Genomic DNA, 15,915 nt, shown 5'->3' with positions numbered 1-15,915 from the left:
CTGTGAGATGTCTATGCTTTTATGACGATTTGGATAGTTATTCTTTATACATTTTATTTACTGTAACTTTTCTCTTGAGGTAGTCATAAAACTCCACTTTAACTAGTGTGTATACTGTTTGTGGTGTCTTAAATCTGCGTCTAAAGGCAACCAGTATTATTTGTTTATAGTGTACACTTTTGAAGAAAAATGCAGACTGTAATTAGGATATATGACAGTGAGCTTAATTTTCTTCTCTCTGCAGATGGTGGCAGCAGAGGCAAAGGAGAACACTTCCCATATGAGCAAGAAATCAAGTTTTTTGCCAAAGTACAGTATATCTTTGCTTATTCTTTGTTCACGTAGTAAGTAGTTGAAGTGAGAAAGTATTTGTTAGCGAACATGATTATTGTTGTTACAGTTGCACGTTTCTGTGTTAAATCCCTTATTTTATTAATTAAAAACAGTAGTAATAAAAATAGCTTGAAAATACTGTAGGATGAAGTACAGATGTGAAAAAAATTAGAGGACTATATTCTAATTCTCATTATTTCCTGGCTCCATGATATGCAACTACTCATATAATGCTATTCATAACCTCCTTACATTTTCTGTTTACTGGCTTAGTCTAATTCTGATGATTGTTCTCTTTTACAGTCTTCAGGCAGATAAATGTGAACAATAATTATTGGAATTAACACAGCTGTGTATCTGTCAGTGTCACCTTCCTTGTTTCTTTCCTTGTTTTAAAACCATGCTGATGTCTCTATCATGGAATCACAGAATGGCTGAGGTTGGAAGGGCCTGGAGGTCATCTAGTCTAACTTCACTGCTCAGGCAGGGTCACCTAGAGCTGGTTGCCCAGGACCATGTCGAGACAGCTTTTGAGTATCTCCAAGGGCGGAGACTCCACAGTCTTTCTGGGCAACCTGTGCCAGTGCTCAGTCACCCTCACAGTAAAAAAAGTGTTTCCTGATGGTCAGAGGGAACCTCCTGTGTTTCACTTTGTGCTCATTGCCTCTGGTCCTGTCATGGGGCACCATTGGGAAGAGCCTGGCTCCATCTTTACACCCTCATATCAGATATTTATACACATTGATGAGATCCTCCCTGAGCCTTCTCTTCTCCAGGCTAAAGAGTCCCAGCTCCCTCAATCCATCCTCATTTGAAAGATCCTCTAGTTCCTTCGTCATCTCTGTGGCCCTTCACTGGACTCTCTCTCCAGTCTGTCCATGTTTCTCTTCTACTGAGGAGCCCAGAACCAGACATAGCACTTCAGATGTGGCCTCACCAGTGCTGAGTAGAGAGGAAGAATCACCTCCCTGGGCCTGCTGACAGTGCTCTGTCTAATGCAACCCAAGATGCTGTTGGCCGCCTTTGCAGGGAGGGTGCATTGTTGGCTCATGGTCAGTTTGCTGTCCACTGAAACCCCCTGGTCCTTCTCTGCAAAGCTGCTTTCCAGCTGGTGAGATTATTCCTCCCTAGGTGCAGGACTTTGCACTTCCCCTTGGTGAAAGTCATGAGATTCCTGTCAGACCAATTCTCCTTTTTGTGTCGAGGTTTTAAACATTATAAATTAAGAAAATCTGCTTATGCCTTTCGCACGTAAAAGCTTGTATGGTGTTTGCATATTTGAAGTGCCTTTTGAATTCATTAGTGAAGAAGCAAAGGTAGCTGTTTGCAGCATTTTCTGACCCTGATATCATTGCAGTAAATTGTAATCTTGATACCTTAAAGTCCTTCCATGTGGTACTATTTGCCGAGTTCATTGACTCAGAAGCTAGCGTTCCACCTTCTTTTGAACCATGCTCAAAAAAGGAAGCAATTTCAGATTTTCTTATTAGCTGTTTATTTTGAATGTCCTCCTGGCTGACACCTGCAATGGGCACTGAGTAATGGTCACCACATGAAGTAAACAGGAAAACTTCTGTGGACAAGCCCTTAATGAATGACAATGTTTTGGGAGTTTTATTTGATAGCATCTAGAATTAAGTGCCTTTAGTGTGCTGACAGTTGTAGGTGAATTTTTCTTAAACCTACCTTAAAAGGCATGAACAGCAAAAGTTGTGTCTGGGTATGTGGTACAGGAAAAATCTTAAATTGTGACATAAAATGAAATTATACTTTCTGCTTTGTACTCCTCCTAAAAAACCCACAGATCAAGTCCCAGAGGTAATCTAAAACATTTTCTGCTGCCTTTTCTGATGACGTTTTAAGTTGCTTGAATATGAAATAAATTCAAAGAGAAGTAGACAATAAAGTACATAGAGATTTTAAAACAGAAAACATATTTGAAATCTCCTGCCTTTAGTTGTGACTTACAAAAAGTAATACAGAACATAGTAAAGAAAGCCCTGAGGTAACCACTTCTTTCTGATGTGATTTCAGGTTGTGCTCCCTTTGATTGATCAGTATTTTAAAAATCATCGCCTGTATTTCTTATCTGCAGCAAGTAGGCCTCTCAGCAGTGGAGGCCATGCCTCTAATAAAGAGAAAGAAATGGTGACAAGGTAAAACTCAAAATAATATTAATGTATGTGCATATGTGTGTTTTTCTTTAAACAGCAGCAGTTGATTGTGGGGAAGTGAGAAGTGGGAGGCAGAGAAATATTTTAATGAACATGCAAATTAAACTTTTTTCACTTTCTTTTCCTGTTAGGAAAATTCATTGTATGAAATGAAAAGAGGAGTACAGAGTTGTGATTATATGCTGTTTTAAAGGTAGTGGTGATGATTTTAGCATGCAGGGAATTTAAATTTAGCATTATGTGTGACAATACATCAGTTGCACGGTCTCTGGCACAGGCTATACAATTGCGTATCAGTTTTCACGGTTGGAAATATGTATATACTGAAATCATTATTCTTTCATAGTTTTGTGGTAGATTTAAAAGCCAGACTTATTTATAACTGAGTTTCAGTAAGTATCATTATTACTGTCCACCATAAAAAGTAAAAATGAGAGAGTTGTATTCTTTCTGCTTTTTGGTTTTCTAAATAGTAATAACTTTAGTAATATGACAGAAATATCCACTTGATCCTCTAAGATAAGTTTTCACTTAATTTCACTTCTGATTGAATTGAAACCCGTATTTCCCATTTAGTAAAGCAGACTACAAGCTTCACACAGGACCTACTGCATACCTGTAATGTACAGGTATCATGGTTGCCTTCTTGGCTGTTTCTGGGTACTGAACCATGCAAAACTGACTTGCTGTTCTTTGAGGCTGACAGCCAATTGATGGTCATACAGACATGCGGGGTTTGCAAGATTGTGTGAATACTGAGTGAAGTTTCTAGCAACAATACTAAGCATAAGTAAGTAACAGCTGTCTTGACCCTGTGTCATCTCATGGACTAACTTGATCTGGCAGCTTGGCTGAATGACATTCTTCAAAGAATTAAAAAACTCTATCAAAATGCATGCATCTAGATAATTTTCCACTTTATGAGCTGCTGGTTTTCTCTCTGTAATGTCCTGGATTACAATATTTTCACAGTTGTTAAGTCTTTCCAATGAACCCCATGCTTCTGGAATATGTCAAATGTGACTATATCAGCATATCTGCTGCTTAGATTCAGGACTTCTGTGCATAATGCTGTCTAGCTGTGTGAGATTCCTGAACATGTAGCCCAGCAAAAGGATCAGAGCTGCTGCCATACTTGAGTTACCTGCCATCCAGAGGTGTCAGCCAAAGAGAAGAAAACACGTGCAAGCAAACCTTGGATGTATGATAGCTATAACCAGTGCTATTGAGCAGTTTATTTCTTAATTATCAAGACACAAAGATTACAGAAGCTACATTATATGACCCATTTCCTGAAGGGTTGTTTTGGTCCATTTTAATAGAGTCCCAACATTTTTGTGTTTTGGTTCCCCGCCCCCCCCAGTATTATAGGGAGTTTGCCAAGGCTGAAGTTTGGATTTTCTGTTGAGTTTTCCCTTTAGATTTGTTTGAGTGCAACTCATATGTAAGATTTTCTTCAAGCTAAGGGCAGTTTCTGGCTGCTTTCTTTTTCCAATGAAGATAAGCTTCCATTCGTTAAGCTATGGAAGAGTATAATTTGGGGTATTGATAATGCAGTGACAGTTTTAACAAGTGCAATAACCATTCTGTGTTCAGCAAATACATTAAATCCAGATCTATTTTGCGGGCAAATAGGGGTCAGACCTCTTCCTGAAATATGATGGCATTATATTCCATTTTATTTGTAACCAGCCTCTTCAGGATTGGGCTTTTTGCATTTTTCATCCATTTAGACCATCTTACAAGTCCTTCTACTACTGCAGTTGTATAAAGTCAGTTCTGGACATCATTCTTAAGTACTGGCCATTTGGACATATTTATTTATTCATTTATTTAACCTAAACTAATTACACTGGAGATAATAGGTTCAGTCTGACTTTGTGAAAACATAGCATCTACTGAATGCTACAGTCAGTTGAGTAATATTTGTATGTTAGAAGATAAGATAGATTGTGAGCTATTTAATGTCTTTGTTAGAATGGACACAAGATTTATATGATGCTAACATGCTTCTGTACAGCTTTTCCTGTTGGACTGGGTGAACCAGGATTCTCATAAAAGAATATATAGCATACATCTGCCTCATGGAATAAAAAGTGAACAGAGATCCCCGAACATGCACCAACCAGACTCATTTCTAAAACAGAGCAGTTGCTGTTGCTATAGTGGGTCACTGTGCACTGGCTAGTTAGCTGGATTCAACACCACATTAACCTGGCTGCTCTGATTCTGGACATAAATGTTTCCAATTGGCACCATGCTCTTGTCTGTCAATGGAACAACATGTTCAGATCTCATCCATAAACTGTGCAGACATGCTTATGGTGTCTCTTGCTTTTAAATCAGAGGTTGATAACTAGCCTGTGTGCCTAATAATTAAATAGCTTAATAAAATGACATGATATTATTCATGTCATTTATAGCAGATGAGGGTTTTTGCAGCAGAAAAAATAATACCAAAATTGCTGTTGCTCTTTGAGAAAATTCTCAGACAAAACTGGATCATGAAGATTGAGTTAACTCCTAGCAAATCTGGAGGCCACATCAATTTGCGTAGGGCAGTATGCTCCTACTTCTATGAATTAACACAAAACTTTGTTCTTCATTGTTCTGAATGGGGCACTGCTCATCAGCACAGGAAGTAATTCAAACAAGTGAAGTGAAATCATTGATCATATCCATTTCTGTTGGTTTTTAACCATGTAAGAGGCTATTTCTCATATTAAGTGTGTTTAAGAAGCAATGTATTTGAAAAGAAATTCTCACTGTGTTCAAGATGACAAGATCCAAATTGGACTAGTTAAACATTTGCCATCAAACACTTCAATTAATCTGATTTCCTTACCTTTTGTTTTCAAATTGTCAGTGGTATCCTGAATAGCACACTGACCACATTTTACTTCTTAAAGCTTTGATGATTATTTCCTTGTGGGTTATCATATAGGACGCTTTTATATTAATTAGCTTTGCTTTTAATTTTTTTTTGTTTCTTTAATTACAATATGTGCTTATTTAACCATGTTTGTAAGGATATGCACTTGAGAACTCTTTCTTTAGTACTCTGTCCCACATTCTGCTCAGATAATTGATTCTTTCTGCGTGACATCATGTTGCTTTTCCTGCTCATATATCAGCTGTTATTTTTTCTTTCTTCTCCCTGCCCCCCCCCCCCATTTTTTCCTTTTCTCTTCTCTTTTATCTTTTATTTTTCTTTTGTCTTCAGCCTGTTCTGCAAACTTGGAGTTCTTGTCAGGCATAGGATTTCACTGTTTGGTAAGGAGACCCTTGACAAATACTAGCATGGCCATCACTTGGTTTTCTTTGCCATTTTTGCATTGTGTTATGTGCTGCTTTGTTGCATGCTGCATGGCTGAGATGCATGGTCTTCACAGACCACTAATTGTTTAGGCTGGTAGATCACAGAATTTATTAGATGGAATAAGAAGCTTTTGTAGTTACCAGTTCGGGGTTTTTTGTTTAGTTTTCTGTGTGTCTTAACTAATATCTGGATTTCATTATCCTACCAAAGAATTTTGCTGAGTTAATTATAATTACAAATTTGTTACTTTATTCTAAATCATTCGGGAAAAACAGAGCATCAGAACTGCACATTTGTATTGGAAAGTTATTAAGGAAAATGTGCAGTGGGCTGAAATGCTTAGTTATGCTCTGTGGAATTCTTAAATATTCCCAGGTGTGCTTGACTCCACATACGCATGTGTACTATCTTTCTGGTATTATGTGAATCTAGGAGGAGCTTGGTGTTTGTCTTATGCCATGTGAAAATCACTTAATTGAAGTCAATTTGAAGTCTGTATCAGGTGTATACATTATATGCAATGTGTGGCACAGTCATTTACTCTGCAATTTTTTCTTATGCCATGATGATAGAATAGTTGAAATAGTACATACTATGCATATATAGCTTCTATGATGGGTGCATTGCAGACTTCAGCATCCATAAACATACCGAACTGGGTAATCATCTAGCAAATTAGAATTTGACTAGGATAACATGCATCTAACTCAATTCCTACGTATTTCATTCAATTTGAAGGGAAGGAACTCACTTGCTGCAGCAGTGTGGTGTTTAAAAAGCTTACAGACCATTATGAAAACCATTAAACTGAGAAGAAAGATCGGAAGTTATTTTGGGATATCGCTTTTAAATATGTTTTGGGATGAGCTGAGTGGATTTACCTGTAAAGCCAAAAGATCATAGGAGGAATGGAGTTATTTCTGCAGCTGTGTGGCATTGTTGCAGCTTTTTCTGAAGGGTGGAGTATGTCACAAACGTACACACAAGCTCTGGTTTATACCCTAGGTTGTTTCTTCAAAGAATGAACTAGCTCAGGTATACTATTAAAATTTTGCAAATCTTTATTGTGTGAATTTGTTTTTCTGCCTTTTTTTTCTAAAATGAGTAGCAGTTGAAGTTAAAAATCTAAGTCAATGTAGCTTTCTTCAGTACTAAAGAAAAGGTCTTTTCCATTCCACATCTCAGCTTGCTTATTTCCTGTTGTTTGGCTGGGTTCAAGTGGTAGAAGGAGATAAGTCAGATGGAACCAGATGAGTATTCAGTATAGCCACAGTTTGTTTTTTAACTCTTTTCCTAGTGTGCAGTAACTAGCAGAATACAAAATCTTTATGCCAACACAGAATTGTACTGTAGTTTTTCCATGAGTTATGACAAGGTCACTGTAAGACTCTGGAGCACGGTTGTTTACTGTAGACCTATTAAGTCAAAATCACCTTACAGTTTGTCTTACCTTGACAATGAATTACATCATGTTAGAAAACCTGATCAAAAGAATTACACTTACTTCAGCAAATACAAGCCCTGTGTAGAAGAGGGGAAAATGCTCCTGAGGACAGTCTCTGAGCACAGCTGGGGCCTAGAAAGTTATTTGTGTGTTTTGGAGACGTCTTGAATAAGCAAGAGTTGCTTGATAACAACCTTTATGGATAGTGGGGAGCTTGCTATAACAAATAGCAAAATGCTATATAGTTTTGCTATGTAGGTGTTTTATATTATTGTGAATTTGAATGGTACTTCTGAAGATACAGCTGCATGTACGAAAGACATTAGTGAAAGTCATGTAGCTTAAGCTCTATATAGAAGTCTTAATAAAATGGGAAATTAAGCATTCAAGTCTTCCAGAGTGAACTTAAACAGTTAATTGCATTTGATATCTAAGAGTGTCATTGGGATTATGGAATTGTAATTCAGCATGGAATTATTATTTCTTTACACTGTGAAAGTAGATTTTGACCCCAGCAATTTATGTTTGAGAGCTGTAGCTGTACATCAGTAAGACTGGATTGATTTTCTTTCATTATTATTAGTGGGCTGAATTTGAAAGTTTTTAGTGAATGGTGACTTGAGCATCTGAATTTATATTTCTCAATTTAAACCCCAAATTTATATGACTAGTTTGATTCATTTTTAAAAATTGTTTAAATCTCCAGTGAGGCATTCTTTTTATGTAAGCACGTAAGTAATTTTTTTAAAAAATCTTCATATTGGTAATAGAGACCCATGTAATCTGAAACAAAAATTAGCTGGGTAAGACATCAGATAAGAACAGCCTGGTTTTGCTCACTCTTTTTTGGGAACTTAAAGAAACTAATCAGCATGGTTCTTAAAAAGAAACAGAAGGCTTTCTCTGCCTAATGACATCCTGAATTTATAAGTGTCCTTCCAGTGAGGCATCCTGGAATCAATATCCATAGCACTTTTGCAATACAGCAACAGTTCTTCCCTGCTGATACAATAATACAGCTTTCTAAAATATGTAGGGCTGCACCTCAGATTATTAAAGAAACTCAGTTGTGCAGTTCATGGGAACAACTGCATTTGTAATACATGCTGAACAGTGATCCAACCATCAACCTAGTATTTATACTAGCTCCTGGGGTAATTTTAGCTTTAACACCTCTTGAACTCATGTGGTTTAGTATTTGCATATGTCCAGCCTCTATTGTTTTGCGTTGTGTGAAGAGTTCCTTTAAAGAACAGCTCTTGTTTCAGTTTTTATCCTATTGAATTGTACTTATCATCTGCTCCCCTTTCATGATGTAATGGAATTTTATATACTGCACGTCCATTTCGTGCACTACTTCTGTATCTAGTTTTCAGACTTCTGAAAACCAAGAACATTTTTAAATAATAAAAAAGAATAATTTAATAAAGGTGTATATATATACACTGTGAAATATTGGCAATAGTAATAAAACTAGTTTCATTAGAAACCCCCTCATTTTAGGTTTCATAACTCAGTTTAAAAAAAAGATGGCCTTCTGAAATTGACTTCTGACCTCAGGTTGGAAGCAACCAGGTCCTTGAAACGTTCAATTTAAAAGGATTTTTTTTGAGTTTTAACTGTGGCATTTTAAGGTAAAATATTAAAAAATACTGTGTTTGGTGGGTTTTTGCTTTAGAAACACAGTGAAAACTAAATTCATTATATTGAACAAAAGCAAGACACAGAATTTCCACTGAACCTAAACCTGTCTTTCATAGCAAATTGCGTTTTCTAAGATTCTGTAACAAATCCTGCCAGAAGCAGACATTCCAGAAAAGAAGTTTCATGAAAATTTTGAAAGTCTGTTTTTGGTGCTACATGGATAAACTCTAGTATGTCAATCAGTTTAGATTGAAGGGAACTGCATTTACTGTGGTCACCGAATTCTGCTCTGATATCCCAGTCTGTGGAACCAACCACACTGCAGTATCTGCTACAGGGATATGCCTAAAACTTGTCTGGTTTTCAGAATAACTAGATGCATTTCTGACCCTTCCATCTGGTTGCAGCATACGAAGTACCTGATTCCTGATAAATATATGGCTCTTGAAATGTGTGTACATGGTATAAATAAATTGCCAATGTAAATTTTCAGGGAACTGGAGTGAGCATCTCTATACTGCACTGTAGCATGCAGCGTATACACATCGGCACGACGAATGTTGAGATACTATTTCATGACAGTCCAATCCACATCTAAATCCGGGTTGCTTTGGGTACTTTGCTCCATCCCTGCTGTCATTAGCACAGTCCTGCACTCTCTTCTTCATCAGCACTGGCATTCATATCACCAGAGCAGTAAAATACTAAGGAAAAAAAATAGGAGCTGACAAAAAACTTGATTTTTGGGGGTGTTTTTTTTGGTAGGATTTTTTTAGGCCACCTCAGCTTTCTCATCTGCTCACTATATCATTGCATGACCACCCGTGCCAGTGCAAAGAGGGTGGGACTGCCTGGCTAGGGGCAGCCGTGGGAGCTGTGGTTCAGGTTTGTTTAATCTACTGTGGATGAACACCACAACAATACCTCCTAATTCGATAGCACAGAATAACATTCTCAGTGCTGCAATAAACCTCCCACTCCTTCCTTGCAATTTGTCTTTTAAAATCTCTATTTCACTGAAACAGTTACTAATTTTACTTGTATCTTTGCCTATATTTTTAAGTGAAATAACCACTGCTGAGAAAGTATAGTACACTGTATGAAGATGACAGTATTTTCAGAAATTTATCTTAAACATTCAATTTGTTTCTTCTTTTTTTTTTTTTTGAGAAACTTTAAATATGTAGAGAAGCAAGAAAAGGTATTTTCATTTTTGCAGATTTAAAAAAAAAAACAAAACATATTAAGTAAGATGTGGATCAAATTTGTGTAGCCTAAATCTGTCCTGGATTTAAAAAGTGAACTTAGAGGTGGCTTGTACGTGGCAACATCTTGGAATGTAAATATGCATACAAGGCATGTTGTGTGTAAGTTCTCTTTTTATGTACATAAGTGTGGAAAAAAAAAAAAAATTATGAGAGATGCATATTATGTCAGAGACTGTTACTCATGTGGGCCACACCTGATCCTGCTATAACTGGCTGCAGCCTATTTGTAACACCAGGGAACTAACCTTTTTGGTGACATTTTATAGAAATGTTCTCTTCCTGCAATAGCAACTTGCGAAAGTTAACAGCTTTTATGTTACTGAGAGGGGGAAGATAAATGTTCAGATAAACTTGAATCAATTAAAGCAAAATTTATAAAACTTAAATGAAAACCAGACAATACACTGCAGCTCTAATTAACCCCACATTTAAGTGCTTCCATCTTGACTGCCTCAGCTATTTGATGAGAGATGCTTTACTGCCTCTAGTTACTGCATTTGTGTAAACAAGGCTAAGACAACAAACTGCATGTTTTTTAACTTGAATGTTAAAATTATGCAGAGGTTCAGTTGCTCTTCTGCTATGTCATTTACCTTTCATTAAAACCAGACATACAGTTAGCAGAGTGTAGGTATGCTATACAGTATGCTCAGCTTAACTGGTGGATAATTTTCCTCCCTGATTAGGAAATGATGCAACATCAATAGTCAACTGTCTTCACATACTGGGCCAGACCTTGGATGCAAGGTAATACTGAATATATTTTCTAAAGTACGAAGAAAATCACTGAAGAAGATAATGTGCAGTCAGGTTTGGGCTACCTGTGTAAGGCTACAGAATTTCAAAACTCAAGAAGCTATAGTACTAGAAAGAATTCCCATTGCTAAGTAGGTTAATTACTAGTTAGTTACTAGGGTTTGGCAGGACAATATCTGTAGGTTACACTTTCAGCTTCAGATCAGTGGTGTCCAGGAACTGCTGGCTGTTAGTTCATCTGGTTTTAATCAAGTGACCATCCCAAAACCACAATAACATTAGAAATATTGTATTCTTTGGCTTACACTGTTTAATGAAAAAATTCAGGAGTTAAATGCGCATGGGGTGCAGTTTATCTGTCTCACAGTGCGTCTTTGTTGCAAAGTTAATTCAGATTCTAATTTGAACAAAAAAAACCCTTTACATCGAATTCAGTGGCACTTTAAGTTAAATTGAGCTGCTTGAGCCATTGTGAGGTTTATGGATGAGACAGTCTTGAAATATTGGAGGGTAGCATGTTGCTTTTCATTAACTGTACAGTCAACTAACTGTGCTGATAGTTGACTTTTAGATCTTTGCAGTTGTGAAACAAAACATGATAGTTTAAGCTACCTCCATGGTAATTTAAGATAACTTTTTTCACTTTGCATTTACTGTCAAAGAATTGACTGGGTTATATGCAGATAGCTCTTTTTCTCAGTATCTTCGCAGTGGCTTAAATGAACAAATTTTACTTTCCATTTGCTATGGAGTAGAGTCATGATCATGGTCATTAATACGGCTCAGCTGTTGCATGGTAATCCTTTAGGTTGCAATATCTTGGGTTTTTGTTATAAATCGTCCATGCTCTATGGAATCATACAGATGGAATACAGATGGAGATCACCAATTCAGCTCTTGGTAGAAATGTAAAAATAGCTCCAGATGGGGATTAAGGGATTCATGGAGGTAACATGAAAGTTTGAAAATATTGCCATTGAAACTGTATATATTCACTCTGTAAAACAAACAAACAAACAAACAAAAAACCTGGACTGTTGCTCAATGTACAAAAGAATTTCACCTGGATTTATTTCACGCATGCCTAAATGGAAACTTTTCATAAACAAAGGTTCTCTGTAATTGAGCTAGTTAAAACAAATAAGGTAATAAATCTCTGGGATTATATCATTACAGAACTGATTATGCTGTTAAGAGTTCTGTAATCAATGCATTTATTTATTTAATTTTAAACAGATTTGGTTGTTTTCACTCGTTCCTTTCTGATGCCCTTATTCTGGAGGCAGAAATATGACTGTTATGGTTGGGAAGACTTTCTGAGTTTTAGCTTGAGAGAGTTCTTCTCTTCCTAGAGTCATAAATTGCAGACTTAGTCATTCTTTTTTGTTAGGTGGGATTTTTTGCTTCTGAAGGCAAATGAATCACTTCAAAGTCCTTTTAAACTTATAAATTATTTTCTTAATGGGAAACTAGGTAAAATATCCTTGTGTTCTGCAGGATACCTATGAAACTTTTTTTTCAGTAGGTTGTTCTGCTGTGAGAAGATTTTGCAATATCAAAAGATGAAAGATTTTTCTTCAGATCTTTATTACCTATTTCATATAAGCCAAGATTAGTCTTTATTCCACGCTTGTCTAATAGAATATTCTTTTTCATTCTTTTTGTATGCTATATACAGGACTGTGATGAAAACTGGTCTGGAATCTGTTAAGATGGCATTGAGAGCATTTTTGGACAATGCTGCTGAGGATCTGGAGAAAACAATGGAAAATCTTAAGCAAGGCCAGTTTACACACAGCAGAAACCAGCCAAAGGGAGTTACACAAATCATTAATTATACCACAGTTGCTCTCCTGCCAGTGCTATCTTCATTATTTGAGCATATTGGACAGCACCAGTTTGGGGAAGATTTGATATGTATGTATTATTTAGAAGTGCCATGCCACTAAAATAACTGTAGTGACACATAGTAAGCATTACTAGACTCTCTGTTCTATTAGAGAAGGACAAATCCTATGTAATTTTGACAAACTTGTCATTGATTTAATCAAACATTTGCTGTAATCGACCTAGAACAGTCTGCAGGTTTTAGTGGACTTTGTTTAAGTATTAAAGCAGACGTTGCTGTGATTAGACAGTCAGAAGGCTCAATTTTGTTTGTAACTTTACCATAGATGTACTGTGACTTCTTCTTATGTGAAAAGTTACTTTGTATAAGTTAATTTGGTTTTGCTCTGTCTGTAAATGAGGTTATACTACGAGAATGATGTTATTCCATCATACATGCACTTTGACTCGGTATCAGTTCACAGGGAGTTTGGGTGGGTGCATCTTAGATACTAAGGAACAGTGGAAGGAGCTCCTGAAGAATTCAGGCACTGGAGAAGGGAATGTGTATGAGACTGTATATGCGATTTCTGTAGAGATTCTGATTATGGCAGATTCAGTGTCCTTTATTTTCCCAAACCCAGCTCCACAGGAATTCAGCTGTTCAGACTGCACTAAAGGAGGCAATTCTGCTCTGTATAGTTAACTCAGTTATGGAAATAACAGAGAAGGACCTGGAAGAAAAGAATTTCAAATTATATTTTTTCTGGTTTTAGAATCTGGAAAAGTATTATTTGAAATATCATTAAGAGAACTGCTTTTGAAAATTTGGAGTTGTACTGACGGATTTGAATGTGATGAGATGTAAACATCTACTTTTCTCATTAAATTATGTCTGTAAAATTCAGGAGACTGTGACAGTATCCAGAAAAAGTCATCTGTGGGGTTCACATACATCACTTGTTCATCATAAACCACTTTTTCAGACATCAACAAGTTCATGACTTGTGTAATTTTTGATCTCTGTTATTCCATGCTTTGGAACTTAATAATTAGCCTTTGATACTTTATCACTTACAGTTGGTATTCTTAATCAGCTATTCTAAATACATCACACTGGTGTCAAGCACACAATTTAGAATTCATAAACTGAGAAAGAATAATTAATTTAAATTGTGCCTGCTTATTTTGTCTAGAGCATAGTTGGAAAGGCTAATTTTTCTTACACACAACTTCTCTTTACATCTTGTTAAGAATAAGATTATTTTATTTGTACTACTCTGATGACAAGCACTTGACCTGGTACTTGTAGCTAAGAGTATTACTCCATGTACAGAGTGCTCCATGGTGTGATCCATGTACAAAGGTGGGTCAGTGTACCTGAGGGTACTCTTACTAAGTAAAAATACTTAACTCCAAGATGACCCAAACTAAAATCACGGTAGCCAGGCTATGTAGCTTGGATGCGCTATCTTGTAGGCTCTCCCAACCCATTAAGTTTTATTCTATTTTAATCCCAACATTTCATCGCATATTGGGGGAAGATATTAGCACTGTGGGAGAGACTAGAAAAAGTGTATATGGAAAGAATGGGAATGTTGTCCTTGATGGTATTTAGACTGTTGTTACACTATTACTGCAGATTATATTGGAAAAGCTTTTTTTTTCAAATAGATGTTAAGATTATTCTCACATTTTTGTGACTGAAACATTTGATAATTTCAAAACATGCTTTGGTGAGGTATTCATAAGGGCTAAAGGATTATTTATTTATTTAATCCTTTGTCAGTCTGAAGTGTAAATTAAGTACGTGCTAGTAACTGATATTTGTGTCTAAATTTTTAAAAATACAAACTGTAATTAAAAGAATTAAATATCTGTTTAAAAGGATTGCCATTCTTTTGTAATGCATTTTATACAGTGGTGTTACATTTGTGAATCGATTTGTTCCCTAATAATTTTTTTTTACTTTCAGCACTTTATTTGATTTACCATGAAACTTTCTTAAGTGCTACAGACAAACTAGAAAAGATTCATTGACAGATTTTTCATAGCTATTAAATTAATAAATTCTCAGATTTGGCAATTAGATGTTATCCTTAAAGAGTTGGTATGCCATTAATTTCAGAAAGTTAGTGAGCTAGTGAAATATGTTTACTGTCTTAGCTGGTAACTTGATATTGAAGTAAAAACTATGGCACTTGGTGCTCAGAAGACTTTTTGTATTTAGAGAGTGATTTCTGTGGATTGCCTTTGATAGCTTAATATTATTACTTCAGCTATTGTCAAAAGAAATGTGTTGTAGTTCTGCAGAAATGTATTGCAAAGAAAAATCTCTTTATACCTATCATTTTCTTCTTCTCTTTAGTGGAAGATGTTCAGGTCTCCTGCTACAGAATATTGGCCAGTTTATATGCTCTGGGAACCAGCAAGAGTATCTATGTAGAGCGGTAAGAAGAAAAAGTGTTCCTCTATTTTCAATATTTGTGTTTATGTTTAGCTTCATGAATATGCAGTCCAGATATGAATATAAGAAGAGGTTGTTGTTGGAAAGATATCTTGAGAGATAAAAGGTGCTCAGATGTTACGTGGAATGGAGCTACATTTATTATAATATGCTTAAAATGTTGGATTATATGTTTGTCAAAATATATTTCTTAATTAAAAATTACAAATGAAATTATCTGACTTCACAATAAATATCACTTGATCTGAGGTTCAACTGGGGAATTGTAAAAATACATCATTCAGCTCAGCTATTGTTATAATTCTTATATATTGTTTAATTGTAATGTATATTTCTTTCTCATTACCCTAAATTTAATTTAATTTGTCACTCATACAACACTACTTCTTTTCTAGTTCAATTACCCAGGGAAATGAGGCTTTATAATTGCTTTTTTGTGCATCTGTGTATCTGCTAAGCTCCCTCCAAGTTACATTTGGTCTGTGTAAACCATATTCGGCCAAAAAATAGAGGTACCTATATAATTCAGTTCTTAAAACTGAATAGTTGCCCTGTCGTGACTAGCACTGTTCAGAGGGAAGGCTAAACAGAACTCATACATTTCAGATATTGGCAACAGTAATCTAGGAAGTTCATGTATCTGTACGCTGTCTAGCAAATCAACGCGTGCATAACTCCAGACC

The 15,915-nt window shown here is 36.0% G+C and overlaps 1 protein-coding gene across 6 annotated transcripts in view; it reads left to right on the top strand.

Moving 5' to 3' along the window:
- The window catches only part of RYR2 (ryanodine receptor 2), a 455,131-nt gene that overhangs the window by 342,193 nt on the left and 97,023 nt on the right, over positions 1–15,915 (top strand). For all 6 annotated transcript variants that reach the window (XM_075043205.1, XM_075043203.1, XM_075043202.1 and 3 more), the window contains 6 exons: positions 245–309; positions 2,368–2,489; positions 5,731–5,780; positions 10,869–10,929; positions 12,617–12,855; positions 15,134–15,215. In XM_075043205.1, the coding sequence (XP_074899306.1) occupies positions 245–309; positions 2,368–2,489; positions 5,731–5,780; positions 10,869–10,929; positions 12,617–12,855; positions 15,134–15,215 (619 nt within the window). The remainder of the gene's footprint in view (positions 1–244; positions 310–2,367; positions 2,490–5,730; positions 5,781–10,868; positions 10,930–12,616; positions 12,856–15,133; positions 15,216–15,915) is intronic.

This window comes from Buteo buteo, chromosome 12 (assembly GCF_964188355.1).
Source record: "Buteo buteo chromosome 12, bButBut1.hap1.1, whole genome shotgun sequence".
NCBI lineage: Eukaryota > Metazoa > Chordata > Aves > Accipitriformes > Accipitridae > Buteo > Buteo buteo.
Note: the sequence above shows the minus strand (reverse complement) of the source record. Positions and strands in the feature narration are given on the sequence as shown.